The sequence below is a fragment of the Haematobia irritans genome, chromosome 1 (genome assembly GCF_050003625.1).
Source record: "Haematobia irritans isolate KBUSLIRL chromosome 1, ASM5000362v1, whole genome shotgun sequence".
Taxonomy (NCBI): domain Eukaryota; kingdom Metazoa; phylum Arthropoda; class Insecta; order Diptera; family Muscidae; genus Haematobia; species Haematobia irritans.
The window spans coordinates 240,503,381-240,529,911 of record NC_134397.1 but is presented as its reverse complement, the minus strand read 5'-3'; the positions used below and the strand labels follow the sequence as shown (position 1 = coordinate 240,529,911).

General features: G+C 31.5%; 1 protein-coding gene across 5 annotated transcripts in view; it reads left to right on the top strand.

Moving 5' to 3' along the window:
• The window catches only part of Acph-1 (Acid phosphatase 1), a 48,267-nt gene that overhangs the window by 5,641 nt on the left and 16,095 nt on the right, over positions 1–26,531 (top strand). The window contains exons 3-7 of one of the 5 annotated variants that reach the window (XM_075308246.1): positions 12,371–12,610; positions 12,673–13,122; positions 13,194–13,440; positions 18,256–18,356; positions 18,482–18,755. In XM_075308246.1, the coding sequence (XP_075164361.1) occupies positions 12,371–12,610; positions 12,673–13,122; positions 13,194–13,440; positions 18,256–18,356; positions 18,482–18,502 (1,059 nt within the window). In that variant the 3' untranslated portion in view covers positions 18,503–18,755. Of the gene's footprint in view, positions 1–12,370; positions 12,611–12,672; positions 13,123–13,193; positions 13,453–18,255; positions 18,756–26,531 lie in introns of those variants that run through there. The other 4 variants (XM_075308132.1, XM_075308081.1, XM_075308006.1 and 1 more) reach the window with 4 other exon arrangements.

Here is a 26,531-nt window from a genome sequence, read left to right as displayed (position 1 = left end):
AAATGTCAATCTTAATCTTAATTATGTATTTTTCCTATTAATTGTTAATTATTAAGTTTTCTGATGTTCCTTTGTAAAGTGTAAAACACTAATATAAATATAACAATAAAATATTCAACGTATTTTGTTTTGTTTCAATAGCGGTTTTAAGGTACTGTAAAATTATAATTCTAACCCTCCTAAGGCATTCTAGAAACAATTGGTAAGACGTATGAAATGTTGTTTTTCAGTGCTTTTTAATGGTTGTAAAAACCAGTTATACACCGTATAACGATGTTATCATTTTGGGGTTGTCAAAGTGTTCGTTAAACCATCGGAAAAGCGTATAAAATATTGTTTTCATGACGCTTTGAAAACGTTGTTAAATACAATCGATACACCGTGGAATGATGTTATCATTTTGGGGTTGTAACAACGCCTTTTCCCACCGTGTATCAACCGTTCACAACGCTTTTACAACGCTTTTCCGATGGTTTTTTTCTGACTGGGTAAATGTACCACGCGGCTTCCTAATAAGAGGATACTATGTCACTTTTAAAGCTGTTTTTTTTTACAATTGACACGTAGAAAATACGTCACTTAAACAAGATTTTAACTGTCATTTGCCTTCAATAAAGGGATTTTGAAACCACATTTAGTAGATTTCGAGCCTAATGTGAATGAGGTATTAACAAAAGGAAAAGAATTTTTCAAACTTTAGATCGTTTTTCTATTTGATACAAAAAATATTGAATCAAACCAAATTGCCTAAAAATTTAACGATACACATCTCAACAACACATTAAAATTCACTCAAAAAGGTAAAAATCGCATATGCACACAAAAAAATTTCACGAAAAATTTTCCAATTAAAATTTTAATTGAGTTTTAAAAAATATTCAATTAAAAATTTAATTGATTCAACAAATTTTTTAATTGAAACAAAAATCAATCACAAAAATAATGGTATCAATTCAGTTTTTAATTGGATCAATTAACTTTTTAATTGACCTTCAATTATTTTTTTAATTGATACTATCATTTCTGTGATTGAAGACATTTCAATTAAAAATTAATTGGATCATGATTGAATCAGAAAACATTTTTTTTGTGTGTAGAGCAGGACTATATTTCTACTTCCTTCCAATATTTACTTCCTTCTTCCATTGGAGCCACGTGATTGTGGTGGGCATATATAGCCGTTATTAATTTTTGTCATTAATGAAATTGATTATCATACCAAAGCTTTTCTTAACATATTGTTAATTGAAATTCAGGTTATGTATTTAAAATTAGAGTAAAGTTGAGTTGATCTGACGCATATAAATGAAGTCCCACAAAAATATTTGCCATATATTATTTGTTCAAATTTCGATATCATGTTTTTTGGTGTTTAATTTCATTGTGTGTCCGTTTACATGACTAATTCATTTATTAGACAAATTTGACAAACATTTGTCTAATCGGTGTCGGACAGCAGCTATCCATAGAAGATACTACGAATTAATTTTTGAATTATTATAATTGCCATTAAAATAATGCTTAAAATTTTTAAACCAGTGGGCGTTAAAAACATTGATTTAGCAAAAAGGTGTTTCTGTAGTCAAAGTTGATAAATACTTATTTTATTTTATTCGCATTGCTAAAGCCCATTGTAGTCACCGCATTTGCGGAACATCTTTGTAGTGGATGTCATTGTTCACTTTCTTTTAAATTCCTTATCATTATCGATACGATGATAAGAATATATTGATTTTTTTATTTTCCGTTGAACAGACTTACGAAAAATATATCTTTCTTAAATATAGTAGTATATACATTTTCAAACGATATATGACAGTCGATTTAAATTGAAAAGATTAATTAAACACATAGGTCGAGCCTTAAATACCCATCACCATACAAAAATTTGCTTTGAAAACGTTTCCTCAAAATGGATTATTGTTTACAGTACATATATATTACTGTGTAATACACTATATGGGCCACTAGGCCTTTGTATTATATTGAATGAATAAACAAACAAACAAACATATATATATATGTAAATAAAATGGTAAATTTTGTTGAGGGTAAAAAAATCTTGTAAATTCTATTGATATTGGGTCTGTAGTAAATTCCATATACTTATGGATTATGCTATGGACATTTGACGCCATACATCGGTCCCAATGGTATAGTTTCCAAAGTTTTATTTGAAATTTGTAACATTATCACAATGGACTGAGCCTGAATAAAATCGGGCTGCCACTTTAACCTTTAACATTAGGTTAAAATGAAGCAGCTGAAGCTGCTGAGGAAAAGGAATCAATTAAACACCTCTTGTGTGAGTGTCCTGCAAATTTTAGGCGCATATATCTTTAGATTACTGGCGGACCTGGAAAACGTTAACTTAAGCAGTCTGCTAATGTTTTTGGAACAATATGGTTGATTCAACAGAAGAAAATAATCGAAAAGGTTCAGCGGTTAAAACTAGAAGTGCCCATACACAGAAAAAAATATCACCAAAATATTTCCAATTAAAAAGTTAATTGAAGTTGAAAATTGTTTCAATTAATAAATTAATTGATACAATTAACTTTTTAATCATGATAGAAACATTAAGTTAATTAAGTCAATGATTGAAATTTTTAAAATGTTTAATTAAAAAATTAATTGATACAATTAACTTTTTAATCAAATTCGGAAGACTAATTCAGTTAAAAAAGTGCTGATTTTTTTTTTACTTTTTTAATTAAAAATGTATTTCAAACAATCATTTGTTAATCCAAATAAAAACTCTAAGCCAATCTAACTAAGTAATTAAAAATAGTTACCTTTTTAAAAATAGTTACCTTAATAAATTAATTGCGTTTTGCAATCAACATCAATTAAATTTTTAATTGAATCAATTAAAAAATTAATTGAATTTTGCTGAAAAAATCAATTAATTTTTTAATCAAGAATTTTTTCTATGCCCAATTAAAACTGTGATTGATACTATCATTTTCGTGATTGAAGACATTTCAATTAAAAAATTAATTGGATCAATTAATTTGGTGATTGAATCAGAGAAAAATTTTTTTGTGTGTATGTAATAGGTACTTTTAGTTAATGTGGTATCACAAAGGACTGAATAGTCTAAGTGAGCCTAAGTGAACTTAATCGGGCTGCCACTTTAACCTAACCTAACCTAACCTTTAACATTAGGTTAAAGTGGCAACCTGATCACTTTGACTATTCAGGCCCTTTGACATTAGATTTTACATTTGTAAGTAAAATTTCAAATTCAAACAATTAATACATTTAAGCCCATACAAGCAGTCAAATTGGTATGAGGATTATATCAAAATATTGACCAACATAAATCAAATTTACGACAGGTCGTTATGGACCTAAAATACCCTCGCGAACAGTGTTGCAAGAATTTTCTCACTCTTGTCCCAAAGTTTCACTTTCGTCCCCCAAAAATCCCCCAATTAAAAAAAAATTAAGCTCCTCACAAAAAGTAGGAACAAATTGTTGACAAGTTAAAAAAAGAAATAGGATCTGTTGTGGAAAATCAAACAAAATTAAAAAAATATAAAATTTTGCCATGCCTGCCTGCGAGCTGCAATAAGATCAATATTTCGAAACACAACATCAGGAGACAGACCGGTGATCGTCCTCCAAATGCTCAAGAAATGAAAATTCAAATTCGGTCACCATGAACGAAAATTTGCTTCTAAATACTCAAGTAATAAAATTGGGTGGTAGAAAGTGGACCATCAACACCATTTCTATATGAGGGAGCAATATTTAGGTCCAAGCCCTTACGAAATGATTTTACACACTGTTAGAAAAATATGTTTTTCATATGTTCCGATATAAACAAAATGTGTTTCGGGCACGATTTTAAACCACAATATATTTAAGTGCGAACATGTAATGTTCCTAAACTAACACTAAATGTTTGGGACATCTATGTTAATATGTTAGAATATATTATGTTTGGGGCATCAATGTTTCATAAAAATCATATGTGTGAATACAAACATATATAAATTTACAAATTTCGACTAAACATACATATGTTGTGATATTTTATTCAAAGCGACAGAGAGAGTATAGAGAGAAATAGAGATGGAAACCGGGAGAGTTGACGAAAGATATCAATATAACACAGCAAAAGAGTCAAAAGAGAACAATTTCTGTGAAACCGCTTGTATGTTGTTTCGGAAAACTGTTTTACGATAAGGCCAAAAATTTGATATGTTTAAGTCTAAATATTATTTAATTTGAATAAAGAGAATAGACATTCTGAACCAAGAGAATAGACATTTGAAAAACAAACAGCTTATGTTTTCGCCTTGAGAGCAGCATTTTATGTATGTGTGGACATGTGTTTTGTTTATCATTTTGGCATTATGGGCACAATTTTTTTCTTGGTTCGTTAAAAGAAATCAGGGGTCTTCATAAAAATAACGAAAGGGCACTATACTCTTTTTAGAGTTGGGACAGTAAAATGAAATAAGGAGGAAATAGTGAAAAATTACACAGTAAAATGTAAAAAAAACAAACTTTAGTTCCTCTTTATTAAAAAGTAGTCCACGAGGAGTTGACGGACACCATCAAATATAAAAGCGGGCATTAAGTTCGAGTTTTACAGCTAAAACAATTTAAAAAGTTTATTTTCTTTAAAATTAATTATTAAAGAAAAATAAAAGGAATTTTAGAGCGATGGTGTTAAATGCTAGTAAAAAACTGTTCACTCCTAAATAAATTTATGTTTATATTATAACATTATGTATGTATGACTGATTTTTTATCCAAAAATCAGTCAATTTCGTTTATATCAAGCACTGTTACTGACTATAAATCTTTAATAACGCACATTTCGAAGCTTCATTTAAAAAAATTAATATAGTATAAATATAAATGTGTAAATTAAAAAAAAAAAAAAAAAATGTTCGGTCGGAGCAGGGATTGAACCCACAACCCTTTGCATGCAAGGCAGACATGCTAACCACTGCTCCACGTGGCAAACAAATGTATGTTTCTGTTAAATAATGTTATGTTTGCATGGGCTCGTGGGCGCTGCAAACTATGCTATATAAATGTAACTTAAAACGATAATTATCTACTGGTGACTATAACAGCTACGTAGCCCAGTGGATAGTGTGTTGGCTTACAAACTGTATGGTCCTCGGTTCGATTCTCCGTGCAGGCGAAAGGTAAAATTTAAAAAATTTATAAAAGTGAATAATTTCTTCAACATTATTTGTATTACAGAGAAAGGTGCCAATAACTAAAAAATTTCGTGGAAGTGAAAATTACGAGTATGTTAGAGAATGAGCACAATCGTGTTTGGGAAAAATTCTTCCAAGCATATAATATTTTTGGCTCAAAATGCTTCCAAACATATAATATGTTCACATAAAACAAACATATTAATGTTTCGGCAGTATGCAATAATATATGTGCTTCCTGCAAAATATGTTTGGAACATATGTTAAAGAAGCGATTTTTTTTGAGGGTGCAATTATAGAAAAATTCCTTAGCTAATTTGAGTAAAATTATAAATTAGCCCTTCAGCCTCCAAAATAAAATCCAGCGTTCGTTTTTAGTCCAAATGTTCCTTTTACATCCTTTTGTGCTTCTGTGTTTTTTTAATAATCAAGTAGATATAAAAATAATTGTAAACTCGGCTGTCACAGTTTGTAGAATTCTACCATAAATGATAAATTTTTTACTGTTTGTTAGATTGGTAGAATTCTTGATGTTTTGGTAGGCTTTGCAAATTATTCTATAGAAATAAAATTTTGACAAAATTTTCTATAGAAATAAAATTTTGACAAAATTTTCTATAGAAATAAAATTTTGACAAAATTTTCTATAGAAATAAAATTTTGACAAAATTTTCTATAGAAATAAAATTTTGACAAAATTTTCTATACAAATAAAATTTTGACAACATTTTCTATAGAAATAAAATTTTGACAAAATTTTCTATAGGTTTAAAATTTTTACAAAATTTTCTATAGAAAAAAAATGTTGACAAAATTTTCTATAGAAATAACATTTTGACAAAATTTTCTAGAAATAAAATTTTGACAAAATTTTTTATAGAAAGAAAATTTTGACAAAATTTTATATAGAAATAAAATTTTGACAAAATTCTCTATAGAAATAACATTTTGATAAAATTTTCTATAGAAATAAAATTTTGAAAAAATTTTCTATAGAAATAAAATTTTGACAAAATTTTCTATAGAAATAAAATTTTGATAAAATTCTCTATAGAAATAAAATTTTGATAAAATTTTCTATAGAAATAAAATTTTGACAAAATTTTCCTATAGAAATAAAATTTTCTATAGAAATAACATTTTGACAAAATTTTCTATAGAAATAAAATTTTGACAAAATTTTCTATAGAAATAAAATTTTGACAAAATTTTCTATAGAAATAAAATTTTGACAAAATTTTCTATAGAAATAACATTTTGATAAAATTTTCTATAGAAATAAAATTTTGACAAAATTTTCTATAGAAATAAAATTTTGACAAAATTTTCTATATAAATAAAATTTTAACAAAATGTTCTATAGAATTGAAATTTTGACAAAATTTTCTATAGAAATAAAATTGTGACAAAATTTTCTATAGAAATAAAATTTTGACAAAATTTTCTATAGAAATAAAATTTTGACAAAATTTTCTATAGAAATAAAATTTTGATAAAATTTTTTATAGAAGCAAAATTTTGACAAAATTTTCTATAGAAACAAATTTTGACAAGATTTTCTATAGGGATAAAATGTTGACAAAATTTTCTATAGAAATAAAATTTTGACAAAATTTTCTATAGAAATAAAAATTTGACAAAATTTTCTATAGAAATAAAATTTTGACAAAATTTTCTATAGAAATAAAATTTTGACAAAATTTTCTATAGAAATAAAATTTTGACAAAATGTTCTATAGAAATAAAATTTTGACAAAATTTTCTATAGAAATAAAATTTTGACAAAATTTTCTATAGAAATAAAATTTTGACAAAATTTTCTATAGAAATAAAATTTTGACAAAATTTTCTATAGAAATAAAATTGTGACAAAATTTTTAGTGGATGAAGACGAAATTTTTGATTTTTGGCGATTTGGTGGGGAATTTCTATAAATTTGGAGATTTTTTCGGGTCAGTATAATAAATCAGGTTTAAAATGACGTTTTAGAATCACGGTTGCCACTCGACCCCAAAATAATTACCAAAATTTGGAGAAAATTTTACAAAAAAAAAAATAAAAATAAAAATCAAACAAATTAAATCTTATTTAGAAACAAATTAAATCTTATTTAGCAACTCAGAAATTTTGTCTCCATCTACTAAAAATTAAGGGGTTTTCCCCAAATCGGGGGTAGTCTAATGGTGAGATCGGTCTATATGTGTGCCATGTCAAAAATGGGCTGACATAAATACTTTTAAATTTAAAATCTTAGAAAAATCGCATCAAATTCGCGTCATCTTTATTTATTATTTTATATGGTAGCTATATCGTAACGTGGACCGATGTAGCGATTTTGTGATTCTGTTCACAGCCCTTATAGCATGATAAATAACATTTTCATAAGAATTATGTTCTGATCCGTGTATGAAGTTTGTTTAACAGTTCGTTGAACATGTTTGGTGGGGCAACAAGAGATTTTGGATAGTAGTTATTTTCAATTGTTTTTAGATTTGAGATAATTTAACCAGATAAAAAGATACAACATTGACCTTGATTGAAGATCGTCACTACACATAATCACCATCATCAGCATAGTTCATATATAAAATTAATCATGGCTGTGGTTAAGTATCGTTATATTCTGCACGTGACTTTAATCATTTGTCTATATACAAATGAGTATATTTTGTTTACATATGCCGTTGTTATTATTAAATATAAAATAAACGCCTGAAATGTAATCAATAACAATAATTACAAAACAAAACATAAATACGTTTCCAGGAACCAAGTTTCCCCCTTTAACAACTGATAGCCCATAGGCAAACGTAAAACAAAATGCAAATATTAAAATACATGCGAAGAAATTGATTGCAGTTTATAAATAAGAATAATGCATTGTAATGGCTTCGAAGAGACCCAATTGATAGATCTTCTAAAAATATAAAATTGTTTTCTTCTAAAGATGTTGATACATTGATAACATACATACATATATATATATATATAGATTTATTAAACAAAAGATTATTGTTGCCTCAGTTATTTACACTTGTTTTATTGCTTTTAAAAATAGTAATGTTAGTGGGTGGGGGTGGGTAACGCACAATTGATAATTTCTAATGTTAATGTTTCACTTCTTAGTTTTTAGTTGCTCTCAATAAATAAAGTCTTTTTTTATCATAACATGGTATATGAAATATGACATCAAGAAAATTGATCAATAAATTTACATTTGTTTTAAACGTATTGTATATTTTTCGCAGATAAGAAACGAAGTTAATAGATTTTTTTGCAGAAAAAAAACTTAATATCTCTAACTAAACAAACAAGCATGAGGCGTAAAAAATCGTGAGGGACTGACTTTATGAAACTGTTCAAAAACTCTTTATATAGTAGACATCTTCATTGTAACCTTTCAGACATGAAAATCCAAGGTAGCCTAAATTCTATCCACATTTTGGAGAGGTCCACTTTTGAGAAGTGCCCTCTTTTCTAATGTCAAGGTTTGAGAGGTCTGGAAAAGTTGCCCAGTTTAATAGAATCTTTCGTTCTAACATAGTCATATTTTGCTCTATTAGTTTGTTGAGATCATTTACATATTAAGAAAGATTTTGGAGGCTTTATCTAAATCTGAACCAAATTAGATCAAATTTGACACATTTAAATATCATATTAAATATATTCTCTGTAGAAACTATCCAGTCAATTGGAGGAAAATCCCATTGAAAATGGGTCTAAAATATGAAATAGTCTACCATATTTCCTCAACTCTGGTGTACACATATATGTGGGAGCTATATATAATCTGAACCGATTTTGACATGATTTGACATGCATAGTTAGAATAATAATTCTGCAATCTCTGCAAAATTTCACGTAAATGGGAGTATAACAGGTTGGCTGATAAGTCCCCGGTCTAACAAAGAAAAACACATTTTTTGTCAAAATTCGTTTTTATTATTCAACATAGTTCCCTTCAAGAGCGATACAACGATTATAACGACCTTCCAATTTTTTGATACCATATTGGTAGTACTCCTTCGGTTTTGCCTCAAAATAGGCCTCAGTTTCGGCGATCACCACTTCATTGCAGCCAATTTTTTCCCCTGCGAGCATCCTTTTGAGGTCTGAGAACAAGAAAAACGTCGCTGGGGGCCAGATCTTGAGAATACGGTGGGTGGGGAAGCAATTCGAAGCCCAATTCATGAATTTTTGCCATCGTTCTTAATGACTTGTGGCACACTTTTTTCTTCTTCATATGGAGCCGTATTGCCGCGATTTCGACCTTCAAACTCTCCAATAACGCCATATAATAGTCACTGTTGATGGGTTTTCCCTTCTCAAGATAATCGATAAAAATTATTATCCATGCGCATCTCAAAAAACAGAGGTCATTACTTTGCCAGCGGACTTTTCAGTCTTTCCACGCTTCGGAGACGGTTTACCGGTCGCTGTCCACTCAGCCGACTGTCGATTGGACTCAGGAGGGTAGTGATTGAGCCATGTTTTATCCATTGTCACATATTGACGGAAAAACTCGGATGTATTACAAGTTAACAGCTGCAAACACTGCTCAGAATCATCAACACGTTGTTGTTTTTGGTCAAATGTCAGCTCGCGCGGCACCCATTTTGCACAGAGCTTCCGCTTATCCAAATATTGATGAATGATATGACCAACACGTTCCTTTGATATCTTTAAGGCCTCTGCTATCTCGATCAACTTCATTTTGCGGTCATTCAAAATCATTTTGTGGATTTTTTTGATGTTTTCGTCGGTAACCACCTCTTTCGGGCGTCCACTGCGTTCACCGTCCTCCGTGCTCATTTCACCACGCTTGAATTTTGCATAATTTGACACGAATCATTTGAAGGTTGGTACTATATAAAAATAATATGCATTTAATACTAGCGACGCCATCTATGTGTCAGACCGAGGACTTATCAGCCAACCGTTAATTTTGGCCCCCGTGGTCATATGAGTGTAAATCGGGCGAAAGATATATATATATAAATCTGAACCCATTTCAACCAAATTTGTCACACTTACCGATACTATTAAACGTACTCCTTGTGCAAAAATTGAAGCAAGTCAGGCAAAATTCTGGCTTTTGAGGCCATATAAGTGCAAATCGGACGAAAGATATATATGGGAGCTATATCTAAATCTGAACCGATTTTAACCAAATTTGGCACACATAACGACACCGTTAAAGCTACCTCTCGTGTAAAATTTTAAGCAAGTCAGAGCAAAACTCTGGCTTTTGAGGCCATATAAGTGCAAATCGGACGAAAGATATATATTTGAGCTATATTTAAATCTGAACCGATTTCAATAAAATTCAAGCATTGGTAGAATGTCAATTCTACTCTCTGTGCAAAATTTCACGAAAATCGGTAGTAAACTTTGGTCTCTGTTGCCATATGAGTCTAAATCGGACGAAAGATATATATGGGAGCTATATCTAAATCTGAACGGATTTGGCTGATATTTTGCAAGGTTTTCGAGACTCATAAAATATTCGAATGTACGGAATTTGAAGAACATCGGTTGATAAACACGCCAAATATGAACAGATCGGGGATAAATATATACGACAGCTATATCTAAATCTGTACCGATTTTTTCCAAAATCAATAGCTTTGTCTTTGTTCCAAAAAACGACCCTAAGCCAAATTTGAGGACGATCGGACTTAAACTGCGACCTGTACTTTGCGCACAAAAATACATGAACAGACAGACAGACGGACATCGCTAAATCGACTCAGAATTTAATTCTAAGACGATCGGTATACTAAACGATGGGTCTCAAACTTTTCCTTCTTGGCATTACATATAAATGCACAAACTGTACCACAGTAGTGGTGAAGGATATAAATATGGGAAACATTTAAATCTAAACCAATTTTGAGGCAACTTCGCAAAAGTGTATTTATGATTTATCGGTCGATGGTTCGGTTAAGTTAGGTTAGGTGGCAGCCCGATGTATCAGGCTCACTTACACTATTCAGTCCATTGGTGAACTTCTCTCTTATCACTGAGTGCTGCCCGATTCGATGTTAAGCTCAATGACAAGGGACCTCCTTTTTATAGCCGAGTCCGAACGGCGTTCCACATTGCAGTGAAACCACTTAGAGAAGCTTTGAAATTCTCAGAAATGTCACCAGTATTACTGAGGTGGGATAATCCACCGCTGAAAAATTTTTTGGTGTTCGGTCGAAGCAGGAATCGAACCCACGACCTTGTGTATGCAAGGCGGGCATGCTAACCATTGCACCACGGTGGCTCCCCCTCGGTCGATAGATATGTATTAGAAATAAAGGACAATTTGAGTCACTTTTAAAAGTTTTCGATTTAGCAGTGGCGATTTCGATATATATGGGAGCTATATCTAAATCTGAACTGATTTCAATAAAATTTGACTATAGTACTAATTGTTCTCCTTGTACAAAATTTCAAGCAAGTCAGGGTAAAACTCTGGCTTCTGGGTCCACATAAGTGCATATCGGGCGAAAAAATATATATATATATGGGAGCTATATCTAAATCTGAATCGATTTCTTCCAAAATCAATAGGGTTCTATTCTGACTCAAAACAGAAACTTGTGCCAAATTTGAAGTCGTTTGGACTAAAACTGCGACCTAGACTTTGATCACAAAAATGTTTTCACAGACAGACGGACGGACGGACATGGCTAGGGATCCACCTTGACCATTATTGCCAAAGACTCCATGTGTCTATCTCGTCTTCTTCTGGGTGTTGCAAACATGTGCACTAACTTATAATACCTTGTTCCACAGTGTGGCGCAGGGTATAAAAAGTCGCATGACGTCAGAAAGGTTGCAAAATGCGACTAAAGTCGCACAACGGTAACACTGGTTTCGATGAGTAATTAAGCTAATCTCCATTTGGTTGTGTGAAGAATGTTTGGCCACCAATATTAAATTACCTTTTCCTAAAGGCAACGAGAGACAAGTAAAATGGGTCATTTGAAAAATTTGTCAATTCAACAATGTCACTATAATTGGCCTAAAAAAATTAGCCTTTAACTCATAGAAAGTGAATTCATAGAAATATAATAGCACTTGTATAAATAAATTTTTTTTTTGTTCAACAAAGAACTATTGAATGATGATTTCTTTCAACGTATGCTGTTGAAATTTCTTTTAAAAGTAGTTCATTTGTATTTCTATTTCAGATTGGAAAACAACAACACTATCACTTGGGTAAATGGCTGCGCCAACGCTATTCAAGTTTGTTGAGCAATACCTATAGCAAAGATGAAATCTATGTACGCTCAACTGATGTTGATCGAACCTTAATGAGTGCCTTGTCAAATTTAGCCGGTTTATATGAACCCTCAGCCAAAGATGTATGGAATCCAGCCATTGACTGGCAACCTATACCGGTACATACATCACCAGAGAAACTAGATTCGGTGAGAAATCAAAATGAGAAATTTTGTTAAAAGAAGAAACTGATTTTAATTTACTTTTTCAGATTCTTGCCGCCAAAGCTCCTTGTCCAGCCTATGAATATGCATATTCGGCTCTTATGGATTCACCAGAATTTGAAAAACTAAATGAACACTATGCCTACCTCTATGATTACCTTACAAAGAACACTGGACGTACCTGTGATTCTTTGCTCACACTTCAAAATCTAAATAATACATTTTTCATTGAAGAACTTTACAATAGGACATTGCCCGAATGGACCAAAAAGATTTATCCCAGTGATGATATGACCTATGCAGCTGCTTTTACTTTTTCCATAGGCACTTATACACGTCAGTTGGCCCGTTTAAAAATGGGTCCTTTAATTAAGGAAATGTTACAAAGATTTGTTGACAAATCCAAAGGTAAATTAAATCCTGATCGTTCATTGTGGATATATTCGGCCCATGATACTACGGTGGCAAGTGTTTTGAATACATTGAATTTATTTGAGGTATGTTAGTGAAAAGTAATTCCAATTTTGTGTACTATCTGTTACATATTTTTGTTTGCCTTTATTTTCAGATCCATAGTCCTCCTTATACTGCTACTATTTTACTTGAGATGCGTCTTCATGAGAAAAACGAGCCATACATTTCGATTTTCTATAAAAATACCACTAAAGAGCCAGAACCTTTGTACATACCAGATTGTGGTATTGAGTGTCCTCTTAATAAACTTTTTAATATATACAGTGATATATTACCACAAGACTGGGATAGCGAATGTAAACTTTCCACTTTAATGATGACTTATGAAGAAGCAAACATTGGTACGGCTATGGGTGAGTTTTTAAAGTAGAAGAATTGAGAAAGAAAGCTAGAGTTGGACGAAAACGACAGTATTATTACCATGAAAGATATCTTGTTATAACTTTTTCTCGTATAACAAATATGTACGGAAATCCATTATGGAACAATAAAGATGAATGTATCGGATTTCCATATCCTCATCAGTTCTCCTTATTGGACAAATCATTGCTAATTAACGGTGCCAATATGTCTGAAATTAGAATCAAAAGTTTTCCATGAGTTTATTTCTCTGTAGACATTTTCAAACCTTTGTTACCAACAGTTATGGCCCCCACTATGTGTGCGCATGTTATTCTTACGAAACAGAGATTTGAACCCCATAGTCGGTAGGGTTGATGGGGTCAAGAAAAAAAATTAAACAATACTATGCCAATACATGAACAAAAAATGTACTTTTTATACCCGCCACCATAGAATGGTGATGGGGCGTATAATAATTCTGTCATTCCGTTTGTAACACTTCGAAATGTCGATTTCCAAGTACTTATATATCTTCTTCATCAGGGAAAAATACTAGGACGATATAAACATGTCCGTCTGTTTATCTGTTGTAATCACGCTAAAGTCTTCAATAATGAAGCTATCGTGGCAGACGGGTCAAGTTCGAAGATGGACTATATTTTGGTCCACATTTTGATATAGCCTCTATACTAACCCGACTCCCTGATTTTGGATCTTAGGCGTCTAGACACCGCAATTTTTATCCGGTTTGCTTGAAATTCAAAATCTAGAGGTATTTTGGGTCCACAAATAAGTGTGCCGAATATGGTGCAATTTGGTCCACATTTTGATAAAGCCCCCATTTAGCCCGATTTCCTGATTTGATTTCTTGGGCTTTTAGACACCGCAATTTTTATCCGAATTGTCTGAAATTCAAAATCTAGAAGTATTTTGGGTTCATAAATAAGTGTGCCACATATGGTGCCTGTTTCGGTATAGACCCCATATAGTCCGATCTCCTGATTTGTTTTCTTGAGCTTCTAGAAACGTCGATTTTTATCCGATTTGAAATTGGAAATCTAAAGACATTTTAGGACCACACATAAGTGAGCCGAAGATGGTGTGTATCGGTCCATGTTTTGGTATTTCATATAGACCTCATATAGACCGATCTCCCGCACAGAAAAAAATATCACCAAAATATTCCCAATTAAAACGTTGATTGAAGTTGAAAACTTTTTCAATTAAAAAATTAATTGATACTATTAATTTTGTAATCAAACATAAAAACATAAAGTCAATTAAGTCAATGATTGAAATTTTTTAAATTTTCAATTACAAAAATTAATTGATACAATAAACCTTTTAATCAAACTGGGAAGAGTAAGACAGTTAAAAAATTATGGATATTTTTTTCAAAATTTTTAATTAAAAATGTTTTGAAACCAAACATTTTTGAATCAAACTAAAAAATAGTTATAAAAAGTGATTGGAATATAGTATAGCGATTCAAAAAAGTTTCGTTTTTAATTAAAAAATTAATTGAATTTTCAACTGACTCGGATGAAATTTGCTCCTCCAAGAAGCTCCAAAACCAAATCTCGGGATCGGTTTATATGGGGGGCTATATATGATTATGGACTGATATGGACCACTTATGGCATGGTTGTTAAATATCATATACTACCACCACGTACCAAATTTCAACCAGATGGGATGAATTTTGCTACTCCAAAAGGCACCGGAGGTCAAATCTGGGGATCGGTTTATATGGGGGCTATATATAATTATGGACTGATATGAACCAATTCCTGCATGGTTGTTGGATACCATATACTAACATCACGTACCAAATTTCAACCGAATCGGATGAATTTTGGTCTTCCAAGAGGCTCCGGAGGTCAAATCTGGTGATCGGTTTATATGGGGGCTATATATAATTATGGACCGATGTAAACCAATTTTTGCATGGTCATTAGAGATCATATACTAACACCATGTACCAAATTTCAACCGGATCGGATGAAATTTGCTTCTCTTAGAGGCTCCGCAAGCCAAATCGGGGGATCGGTTTATATGGGGGCGATATATGTAATTATGGACCGATGTGGACCAATTTGTGCATGGTTGTTAGAGACCATATATTAACACTATGTACCAATTTTCTGATTCAATCGCGAAATTAATTGATCCAATTAAGTTTTTAATTGAAATGTCTTCAATCACAGAAATAATAGTATCAATTAAAAATTAATTGATCCAACTAAAAAATTAATTGATACTATTAATTTGTGTGATTGATTTTGATTTCAATTAAAAAAAAATGTTGAATGAATTAAATTTTTAATTGAATATTTTTAAAAGCTCAATTAAGATTTTAATTAGAAAAATTTTCGTGAATTTTTTTTCTGTGCATGATATATAGACCGATCTCCCGATTTGATTTCTTCGGCTTCAAGACACCGCAATTTTTGCCCGATTTGCTGAAATACAAAATTTCCATAAGTAGGTGTAGCGAATATGTTTTGGTATAGTCCCCATGTGTTAAGTCTTCCGTTTTCCATGTTGGTATATATGTTTGATTGACAGAGTATCTGTCACCAAATCCACCTGAAATTCTATATAAGTAACCCGACGAAGAGTTTTCAAATGAAACAATTATATGTGTTAATATAGCAAACGTCCCCAGGCAACTCTCCATGTTTGGGAGGTGTCCGGTTTTCAGAGTGTCCAAGTTTGAGAGGTTTCACTGTATTTGATTCACGGTGGTGGGTATTTAAGGTTCGGCCCGCCGAACTTAAGTCCCTATTTACTTGTTTTCGTATCAGTTATTTACAAGCCGAAATGCTGGCGTATAATTGAATTGAAATAATCAAATTTAATAGCTTTATTAAAAAATAAAAATGTTTGCGATACCAGGTACCAGAACGGAGGAGCTTCAATCCAGTCGAACATATTTAAAAAAAAGTGAAGTGCGATCCCGTTTTTTTTAATCGGCTGCACACAAAAATTCAAAACCAATCACGAAAGTAATTAATCCAATTAATTTTTTAATTGAAATGTTTAAATTAAGTAAAAAACAAGTATATACGGCTGTAAGTTCGGCCAGGCCGAAGCTTATGTACCTTCCACCATGGATTGCGTAGAAACTTCTACTGAAGACTGTCATCCACAATCGAATTACTTGGGTTGCGGTAACACTTGCCGATGGCAAGGTATCTTAAAACTACCTAACACCGTCTTCTAAATTACTAGGTAGTCCATACGTAGTATATATTAAACTAAAAAAGGCCGATTAAATATGTATATATTTAAGTTTAAAGTTTCTATAGAAATAAAATTTTCACAACATTTTCTATAGAAGTAAAATTTGGAAAAAATTTTCTATAGAAATAAAATTTGGAAAAAAATTTTCTATAGAAATAAAATTTGGAAAAAATTTTCTATAGAAATAAAATTTTGACAAAATTTTCTATAGAAATAACATTTTGACAATGTTTTCCATAAAAATAAAATTTTTGTAGATTATTTTTGGCTCGAGTGGCAACCATGACCAATTTTTGTGTGATTGGGGATCGGCTATATAACTATAGACCGATATGTACCAATTTTGGCATGGATATTATCGGCCTTATACTAACACCACGTTGCAAATTTCAACCGGATCGGATGAATTTTGATCAAATCTGGAAAACGGTTTATATGGGGGCTATATATAATTATGGACCGATATGGAGCAATTCTTGCGTGTTTGTTAGAGACCACATTCTAACACCATGTTCCAAATTTCAACCGGATCGGATGAATTTTGCTCCTCCAAGAGGCTCCGGAGGACAAATCTGGGAATAGATTTATATGGGGTCTATATATAATTATGAACTGATGCATGGTTGTTAGAGACCGTATACCAACACCATGTACCAAATTTCAGACTGATCGGATGAAATTTTCGTTTCTTAGAGGCTCCGCAAGCCAAATCGGGGGATCGGTTTATATGGGGGCTATATATAATTATGGACCGATGTGGACCAATTTTTGCATGGTTGTTAGAGACCATATACTAACACCATGTACCAAATTTCAGCCGGATCGGATGAAATTTGCTTCTCTTAGAGCGATCGCAAGCCAAATTTGGGGGTCCGTTTATATGGGGGCTATACGTAAAAGTGGACCGATATGGCCCATTTGCAATACCAATACATCAATAACAACTACTTGTGCCAAGTTTCAAGTCGATAGATTGTTTCGTTCGAAAGTTAGCGTGATTTCAACTGACGGACGGACGGACATGCTCAGATCGACTCAGAATTTCACCACGACCCAGAATATATATACTTTATGGGGTCTTAGAGCAATATTTCGATGTGTTACAAACGGAATGACAAAGTTAATATACCCCCATCCTATGGTGGAGGGTATAAAAATTAATTGATCCAATTAAAAAATTAATTGATCCAATTAAAAAATTAATTGATACTATTAACTTTTGTGATTGAATTTTGTTTCAATTAAAAAATTTGTTGAATCAATTAAATTTTTAATTGAATATTTTTGAAAACTCAATTAAAATTTTTATTGGAAAAATTTTTGTAAAAATTTTTTCTGTGTGGCATGTTTGATAGGTTGACTGTGGCGAATAATTATTTGTTGATTTCTGGTAAATATTTGTTGTCACTACCATCCTGGGAATCGAGCGAAACGTACTAAGTGCAGTAATTGGCATCGGTAATGATGTAGGGACAATTTGGCATTTTTTTACTTATTTTATTATTAAAGAATACATATCTTGCTATAAAACAATTTCCATATATTTGAATTTTATTTTTATTTTTCAGGTATTTTGGTAGCCATTATAACCATAATGCTCTTCTTATCCTATGTGGTTATGGTTTACTATCGAAGACGCAGTTACAAGAACTATTTCTCCTATTCACAGGTGGCTTAATTTTTATTTCTAAATTTCAAAAATTCTATTATCTTTTGCAAAGCACTTGACTAACAAAATTATTTGTCTTTTTTTAAATATATTCTCGATCATTTTCGGCCTAACTAAAAAACTAGCAACATAAATTGGATGCCTAAAAGTAAACAAATCACGGAATGTCTTTTTTACCAGAAAGCTATCACAAAATCTCAAGCACAACAACATTGTCCTCATTTTCATTTACATAGTTTCTTTTTCTGTTCTATGATTTATTTTAGATATAGAAGTTGTTAAAACATATATAGTTATTTGCATTTTTTTATTATAAATAATTGTTGCATTTATTGTATAAAAAAACGAAAAATCTTTATTAACAAGTCTGCTTTGAAAAATCAAATAATTTCATATATACATATGTGCATATTACTAAAGATAGGATCATTAAAAATAAATAAGAAGAATGTGTCAGGCATGAAAGAAATCAAAGTCATTTACATTGTGATTCACATTTTCAATATTTGGTAGTAATTAAAAAAAGAATACGGACATTTTATCTTAAAAAAATAAGTATACCAAAAAATATTTATTCAGGAATAAAACAAGAAATACCTAAAGATGTCAAATTTTATTAAAATTATTGTTAACATATTTGAAATTAAATAGTTATGTATGGGATTTTTGTTTAATTGTTAATCATCGAATTAATTTGTTCTCAAATGATATAAAAAATGTTTTAGGGATGTAACTATTTTTATATTTTCGGATCTGTTATTTATTAAAACATAAAAAAGAAATTATATAATACTTCTTCCTTGGAAGAAGAATAGATTTTTTCTCTCCTTTCCAATTAATATGATTTCATTTTCAGTTGATTTTTTCTGTCTCCATTCTTCTTCTTTGATAAGACTGTTAATTTTTTTCAAAAATAGTTTTTAATCGTACCTCTCTACATCATTTATATATAATATATACATAAAGTTATTACATCTTTTTTTAAATAATAAAAAACAAACAAAAATAAAAAAGTATTGAAGAATATTAAATATTGGAAAATATATTAATTGAATTAAAGAAAACCCAAAAGAAAATTTTGTTTTAATTGGTAATTTCATAATAGGCCTTAAGGCCTCAGACAATTGGATGGTCAATCAAAACTAAAACGAACGACGATATCATAAAAACAAGTAAACTTTCTTTTTTTACAAATTCAAGAAAATTTACTAGACGTAATTATTTTTTTCACTTGTTAAAGAAATTTTCGTAGTTTGTAGGAAAAAAAATGTAGGTTCAAAATTTGCAAAAATGTCTTTAGCGCCATACGAAGTTCAAGGTGGACACAATTGTGTTAAAATTTACAAATGTTAAGAAATTATGAAGAATTATGAAGAATTTAGTAAATCTTTACACTTTATTTGTGTATACCTTGTTCCCCTTCTTTAGTTCGTTTAAATTTACCCAAGTAAACGCCTAAATACTTGGCAAGATTTTTATTGGTGTTTTTTGCTGATTGAGAGATTTAATAGTACACACAAAAAAAATTCTTATTCAATCGCGAAATTAATTGATCCAATTAATTTTTTAATTGAAACGTCTGCAATCACGAAAATGATAGTATCAATCGCAGTTTTAATTGGGCATCAAAAACATACTTGATTAAAATATTAATTGTTCTCATTAGGAAATTCCAATTAAGTTTTTAATTGATTCAATTGAAAATTTAATTGATGTTCATTGCAAAACTCAATTGATTTTTTAATAAAAAAATAACTATTTTCAATTACTTTCTGAATTGTCTTAGTGTTTTTAATTGATTGTTTGAAATAAATTTTTAATTAAAAATTAAACAAAAATGTCCATCACTTTTTATGCCCTTCACCATCTGGGTTGGCATGTCACAAACTGTGACTTTTGCGACGGTATAATACGTATGTCGCAAAAGTCGTAAACCTAATTTTGAATAGAAGAAATCCTGAACATTTTTTAATGTTCTGCAGAAAGTCACAGCGAATGCTGTGAAAGTTTCCCACGGTCAAGCCTATTTTCTTAGGTGGTATCGAAACTCCCGTTGGTGAGTGTGCAAAATACCTTGGGGTTATATTGGACAGGAGACTGAATTTAAAGCTAAGAAAGGACGAGAAAATCCACGGTTACCCTGTACTCGTGCAAAAGCCAATAGGGAAAATGTGGGGACTGAAACCGAAAATTGTGAACATTCCAAAAAATTGAAACTTCTTCTCACATACAATCGTCTTGCATATCATCGAATTCGCTGCCTAGCTGACGCGACTGAAGTATTTTGAGTTAGCGACTTTTGTTGTTTTTTTCTACATTTACGACGTGTATGTGATGTTTACAACTTTGCGACAGTCGCAAACCTAAAAAAGTTTGGTACAGACCATCCCTGTTCACCATAGGATGGGGGTATATTAACTTTGTCATTTCCGTTTGTTACACACCGGAATATTGGTCTCAGACCCCATAAAGTATATAGTGTGGGTCGTGGTGAAATTCTGAGTCGATCTAGTGTTGTCCGTCCGTCCGTCCATCCGTCTGTTGAAATCACTCTAACTTCCGAACGAAACAAGCTATCGACTTCAAACCTGGCACAAGTGGTTGTAAAGTTTTTACTGTAATTTCATCCATTTTGTTCTATCCTTTGGTAAGTCAACTGGTGTCGAGATCTAGCAACTCTGCGACAACGGTGGGGTGCGTCCTGAGTAATCTGGTGGTGAGTCGGGTAGGTTTAGCTGGACAAACGAAAAGGTGACGTGTGTCATGTGACCCTTGGTTACAGATGGGACACACGTCAGCTACGCTGTTATCAATCACTGATAAGTAGGAATTGAGGCGGCTGCACTTGCCTGATCTTAATTGGGCTAACCACCCTAGTCTGCCGTGGGAGGTCTCTTTCCTCCGGTGCTCTTTCCTCCGGTTAATCCTGTTCTCGGTGAATCCGAGAACAGGATTAACCTTGTAGCTTCTCACCGCTTCAGCTACAGTATCCCCACGAATCCTGTTCAGAACTGTCTGATATGCTGCCTAATCTAGAGGCTCACTTTTGTAACGCTGGATCCTGCGCTCTAGAAGGTGAAGACCAACCCTTACATTCCTGGGTGGAGGTTGCCTATCCACAAGATTGCGATTTGGATGACAACTTCGATAGCAATCCAAGAGGTTCTGCTTTGACAACATGTAATTGTGTCGACGCACCGGGATCATCTTGGTCTCCGCATAAAGATGATCCAGAGGTGTACAGCGGAGACATTCTGTTGCAGTTCTAGGGGCAGCGTTCTGACAGGTCTGGATACTATTCCACTGCCTGTCGCTTGTTTGAGGTGTCCACACTGGCGCTGCATAGTTTACCACTGACCGGCCAATAAGTAGTCAGCAAGGTTTCTTTTTCCGCACCCCAAGTGCTGCCGACAAGTGACTGGAGGACTTTGTTTCTACCGTGGAGCTTGTTACAAATTCCAGTGGCATGGGCAGACGACTTAAACAAGCTGTCGAATGTGACTTCGCGTATCTTGAGGTAGTTTACTGTCGGAATTATTTCGCCATCGACTCTAACATTCAACTGCCTGCGTACTTCCGCCGTCCATTTAGTGAACAGTGTTGCTGAGGATTTGGTGGCAGATATCCTCAAATTTCTAGCCGTGCAATAACTGATAAGATCAGCAATGTAGACGTTTAAACGATCGTAACAGGTTGGCTGATAAGTCCCCCGTCTGACACATAGATGGCGTCGCTAGTACTAAATGCATTTTATTTTTATATAGTACCAACCTTCAAATGATTCGTGTCAAAATTTGACAAAATACTGTTTTCTGAAGGGAAAAATACGGTGGAAGCAAAAACTTGGCTTGATAATGAGTGACAATGGATGAAACATGGCTCCATCACTAGTCCATCCTGAGTCCAAGCGACAGTCGGCTGAGTGGACAGCGACCGGTGAACCGTCTCCGAAGCGTGGAAAGACTCAAAAGTACGCTGGCAAAGTAATGGCCTCTGTTTTTTGGGATGCGCATGGAATAATTTTTATCGATTATCTTGAGAAGGGAAAAACCATCAACAGTGACTATTATATGGCGTTATTGGAGCGTTTGAAGGTCGAATTCGCGGCAAAACGGCCCCATATGAAGAAGAAAAATGTGTTGTTCCACCAAGACAACGCACCGTGGCAAAAATTCATAAATTGGGCTTCGAATTGCTTCCCGACCCATCGTATTCTTCAGATCTGGTCCCAGCGACTTTTTCTTGTTCTCAGACCTCAAAAGGATGCTCGCAGGGAAAAAATTTGGCTGCAATGAAGCGGTGATCGCCGAAACTGAGGCCTATTTTGAGGCAAAACCGAAGTAGTACTACCAAAATGGTATCAAAAAATTGGAAGGTCGTTATAATCGTTGTATCGCTCTTGAAGGGAACTATGTTGGATAATAAAAACGAATTTTGACAAAAAAATGTGTTTTTCTTTGTTAGACCGGGGACTTATCAGCCATCCTGTTATATTCCCGAGAAATTAATTTCTATCTAATGTACACTCAGACAAAGTTTACTTGGATCGAAAGATTTTGACCTGTCAGCACTATGTTTGCTATGTTCTTAATGCCAGCAGAAAACTTGCATCTTAAACTGTTAAATATATATGATAATTATTTTCAGTGAATCCCTCAGAGAAGTGGACACCCACGGTCGACTAAATTTTGTCTACATTTGGGAGGTGTTCAGTTATGAGAGGTTAATATTAATGCGTAAAAATAGCAAATGTCCCCAGAATCTTTCCGGTTTTCAGAGTGTCCAAGTTTCAGAGTTTTCATTGTATAAGGGAAATATTTTGTTTTAAGCAAACAACAATTCAATTATTATCTTTAATATTTCACTTTTATTTTTATTAAATATTACACATTGTACTTAAATATTTGCACATAATTATGTTACATACATAAATCTCTTTTTATAACATATGCTAATAATGATATTATTATTATTATTGTAATTTTTACAACAATGTCATAAAATTTAAAATAGTCTTATAGGCTAATAGAAATATTATCTAATTAAATTGGAATAATATTAGATATAAATATAAATTTATTAGGTAAAATTAAAATTTCCGAAATAGTTTACCCTAAAGGTTAATATTAAGATCGAGTTTAGCCGCTAATTTTCACTAAAGTGAAAATTAAATCAGTAAAAAAAGTCATAAAATTATATATATTTGTTGCAGATTTCATTATAACTTGATGGGAAATATCCCAAAGCAAATTTTCACAAAGTTTGTATTCATTAAAATGGATTATTAAAGAAAAGTAATTGTGAAAAAAATTACGATTTTAGCGGCTAAAATCGAACTTAATACCCACCTTAATAGATCATTTCAGAATACTTTAGGTAAATTTATAAAATAATTCGTTGTAATAAATCCTTTACGTTATTATTTAACAATTTATGGAGGGATTTAAAAAAATATGAGTTTTATGAATATAAAAAACAAAACTATTGTTTTAATATATAGTCTTAATGATATATTTTTATATATCATGATACATTGACTTTTTGTCCATCTGATAGTTAAGAACTACAATTTTATTTGAACTAAATCTTAGATTATATACAAAATAATATCGAATGATTGTGATAGAGTTCGATAAGTCAGAAAAATTCATATCCATGGAATGATATTGAAACTAACAAATAGTTTCATTTAGCGAACTTTATCTAAATTTCGTTGTTTAGTGTTATTTTTTTTTTTGGAAATTACTTGAAATATCTATAATAAGCGCAAATGTTACGCTATATAATTGACTGTCTGACAAAATTTGTCGGGGCTAAGAAATAAAAAAAATTTACTTAATTAAGTTGAGCTTTAAATAGGGTTAAAATAAAAGATTTAGTTTTATTAAGTTTGGTTTGTTAAGGTTTTTAGACCTTTGCTTTCAAAGCTTTACTCAATGTCTATTCCCCAAAAGTTTTTTCCCTACACTCAAAAAAATTGGACACACCAGGGCACTAAAGCCAATTTAACTACATCTTAGTTCAAAGAAATAATTATGTTTCAGTTAAGATTTCCACAATATGAGAAAAATTCCTTGATTTCGCACAAAAAATAATTTTTTGAATTCCATCACGAAATTAATTGATCCAATTAATTTTTTAATTGAAATGTCTTCAATCACGAAAATGATAGTATCAATCACAGTTTTAATTGGGCATAGAGAAAAATCTTGATTAAAAAATTAATTGATTTTTTAGCAAATTTCAATTAATTCTTTAATTGATTCAATTAAAAATTTAATTGATGTTGATTGCAAAACTCAATTAATTTATTTTAAAAAAAGGTAACTATTTTTAATTACTTTCTGAATTGGCTTAGAGTTTTTTGGATTAACAAATGATTGTTTGAAATACATTTTTAATTAAAAAAAATCAGCACTTTTTTAACTGAATTAGTCTTTCGAATTTGATTAAAAAGTTAATTGTATCAATTAATTTTTTAATTAAAATTTTTAAAATTTTCAATCATTGACTTAATTAACTTAATGTTTCTATCATGATTAAAAAGTTAATTGTATCAATTAATTTATTAATTAAAAAATTTTTCAACTTCAATTAACTTTTTAATTGGAAATATTTTGGTGATATTTTTTTCTGTGTTAGGACTTTGCGTTCAAAGCTTTATTCAATGTCTACTAGCAAAAATTTTTTCTCTGCACTCAAAAAAATTGGAACCACCAGGGTACTATTGCCAATTTTACTATATCTTAGTTCAAAGAAATTATTACATTTCAGTTAAGATTTCCACATTATGAGAAAAGTTCCTTGACTTCGCACAAAAAATAATTTTTGGATTCCATCACGAAATTAATTAATCCAATTAATTTTTAATTGAAATGTCTTCCATCATAGAAATTATGGTATCAATCACCGAAGTCAATTAAAAAATTAATTGATCCCATTAAAAAACTACACAGAAAAAAAATTCACGAAAATTTTTCCAATTAAGACTTTAATTAATTGAGTTGTAAAAAATATTCAATTAAAAATGTAATTGATTCCAAAAAATTTTTTTTATAATTGAAACAAAAATTAATCACAAAAATTAATAGTATTAATTAATTTTTTAATAGTATTAATTAATTTTTTAATTGGATCAATTAATTTTTTTAATTGATACTATGATTTCTGTGATTGAAGACATTTCAATTAAAAACAAGTATATACGGCCGTAAGTTCGGTCAGGCCGAATCTTATGTACCCTCCACCATGGATTGCATAGAAACTTGTACTAAAGACTGTCATCCATAATCGAATTACTTGTGTTGCGGTAACACTTGCCGATGGCAAGGTATCTTAAAACTTCTTAACACCGTCTTCTCAATTGTAAGTTAGTCCATACGGGGTATATATTAAACAAAAAAAAGGCCGATTAAATACGTATGTAATTTAGTTTGACAAAATTTTCTATAGCAATAAAATTTAGACAAAATTTTCTATAGCAAAAAAATTTTGACAACATTTTCTATAGAAATAAATTTTTCACAAAATTTTCTAAAGAAATAAAATCTTGACAAAATTTTGTATAGCACTAAAATTTTGACAAACTTTTTTATGGTAATAAAATTTTTTGTTGTTTTTGATCTCAGCTTAAAGCCACGCATTGACTAAACTACAAGTGTAGCTTAACCAACAGAGGAAAAACAAAACGAATGAAGATAGAGGAAGCACGCTCAAAAACAAACCCAGCCAAATACATTCAAATCGATGATTTGAGTTTGGCAAAGGAAAAGAGATAGGCTGGCAAATTTGTTTTAGGCAGTAGCCGACTATCAAACCCTTTTTCGGGAGGTTCAAGTGTAGTTCACTTTGGGTTGAGTGAATTACCCGAATTTATTCTGATAATTGGTTGATAGTTTTGCTGCAAGTAGAGGATGCTGATGAGGAATGTGGTAATTCCGAAACAGCTGTACATCCAACCATCTTGCAGTCTATAGGGCTTTGCCCAAATAAATTTGATAAGCATACTTTTCCTCTGTTGGTTAAGCTACACTTGTAGTTTAGTCAATGCATGGCTTTAAGCTGAGATCAAAAACAACAATAACGATTGAAGAGAAGCCAACAATAAAAAACCAAACGTAATAAAATTTCGACAAAATTTTCTATAGTAATAAAAGTTTGACAAAATTTTATATA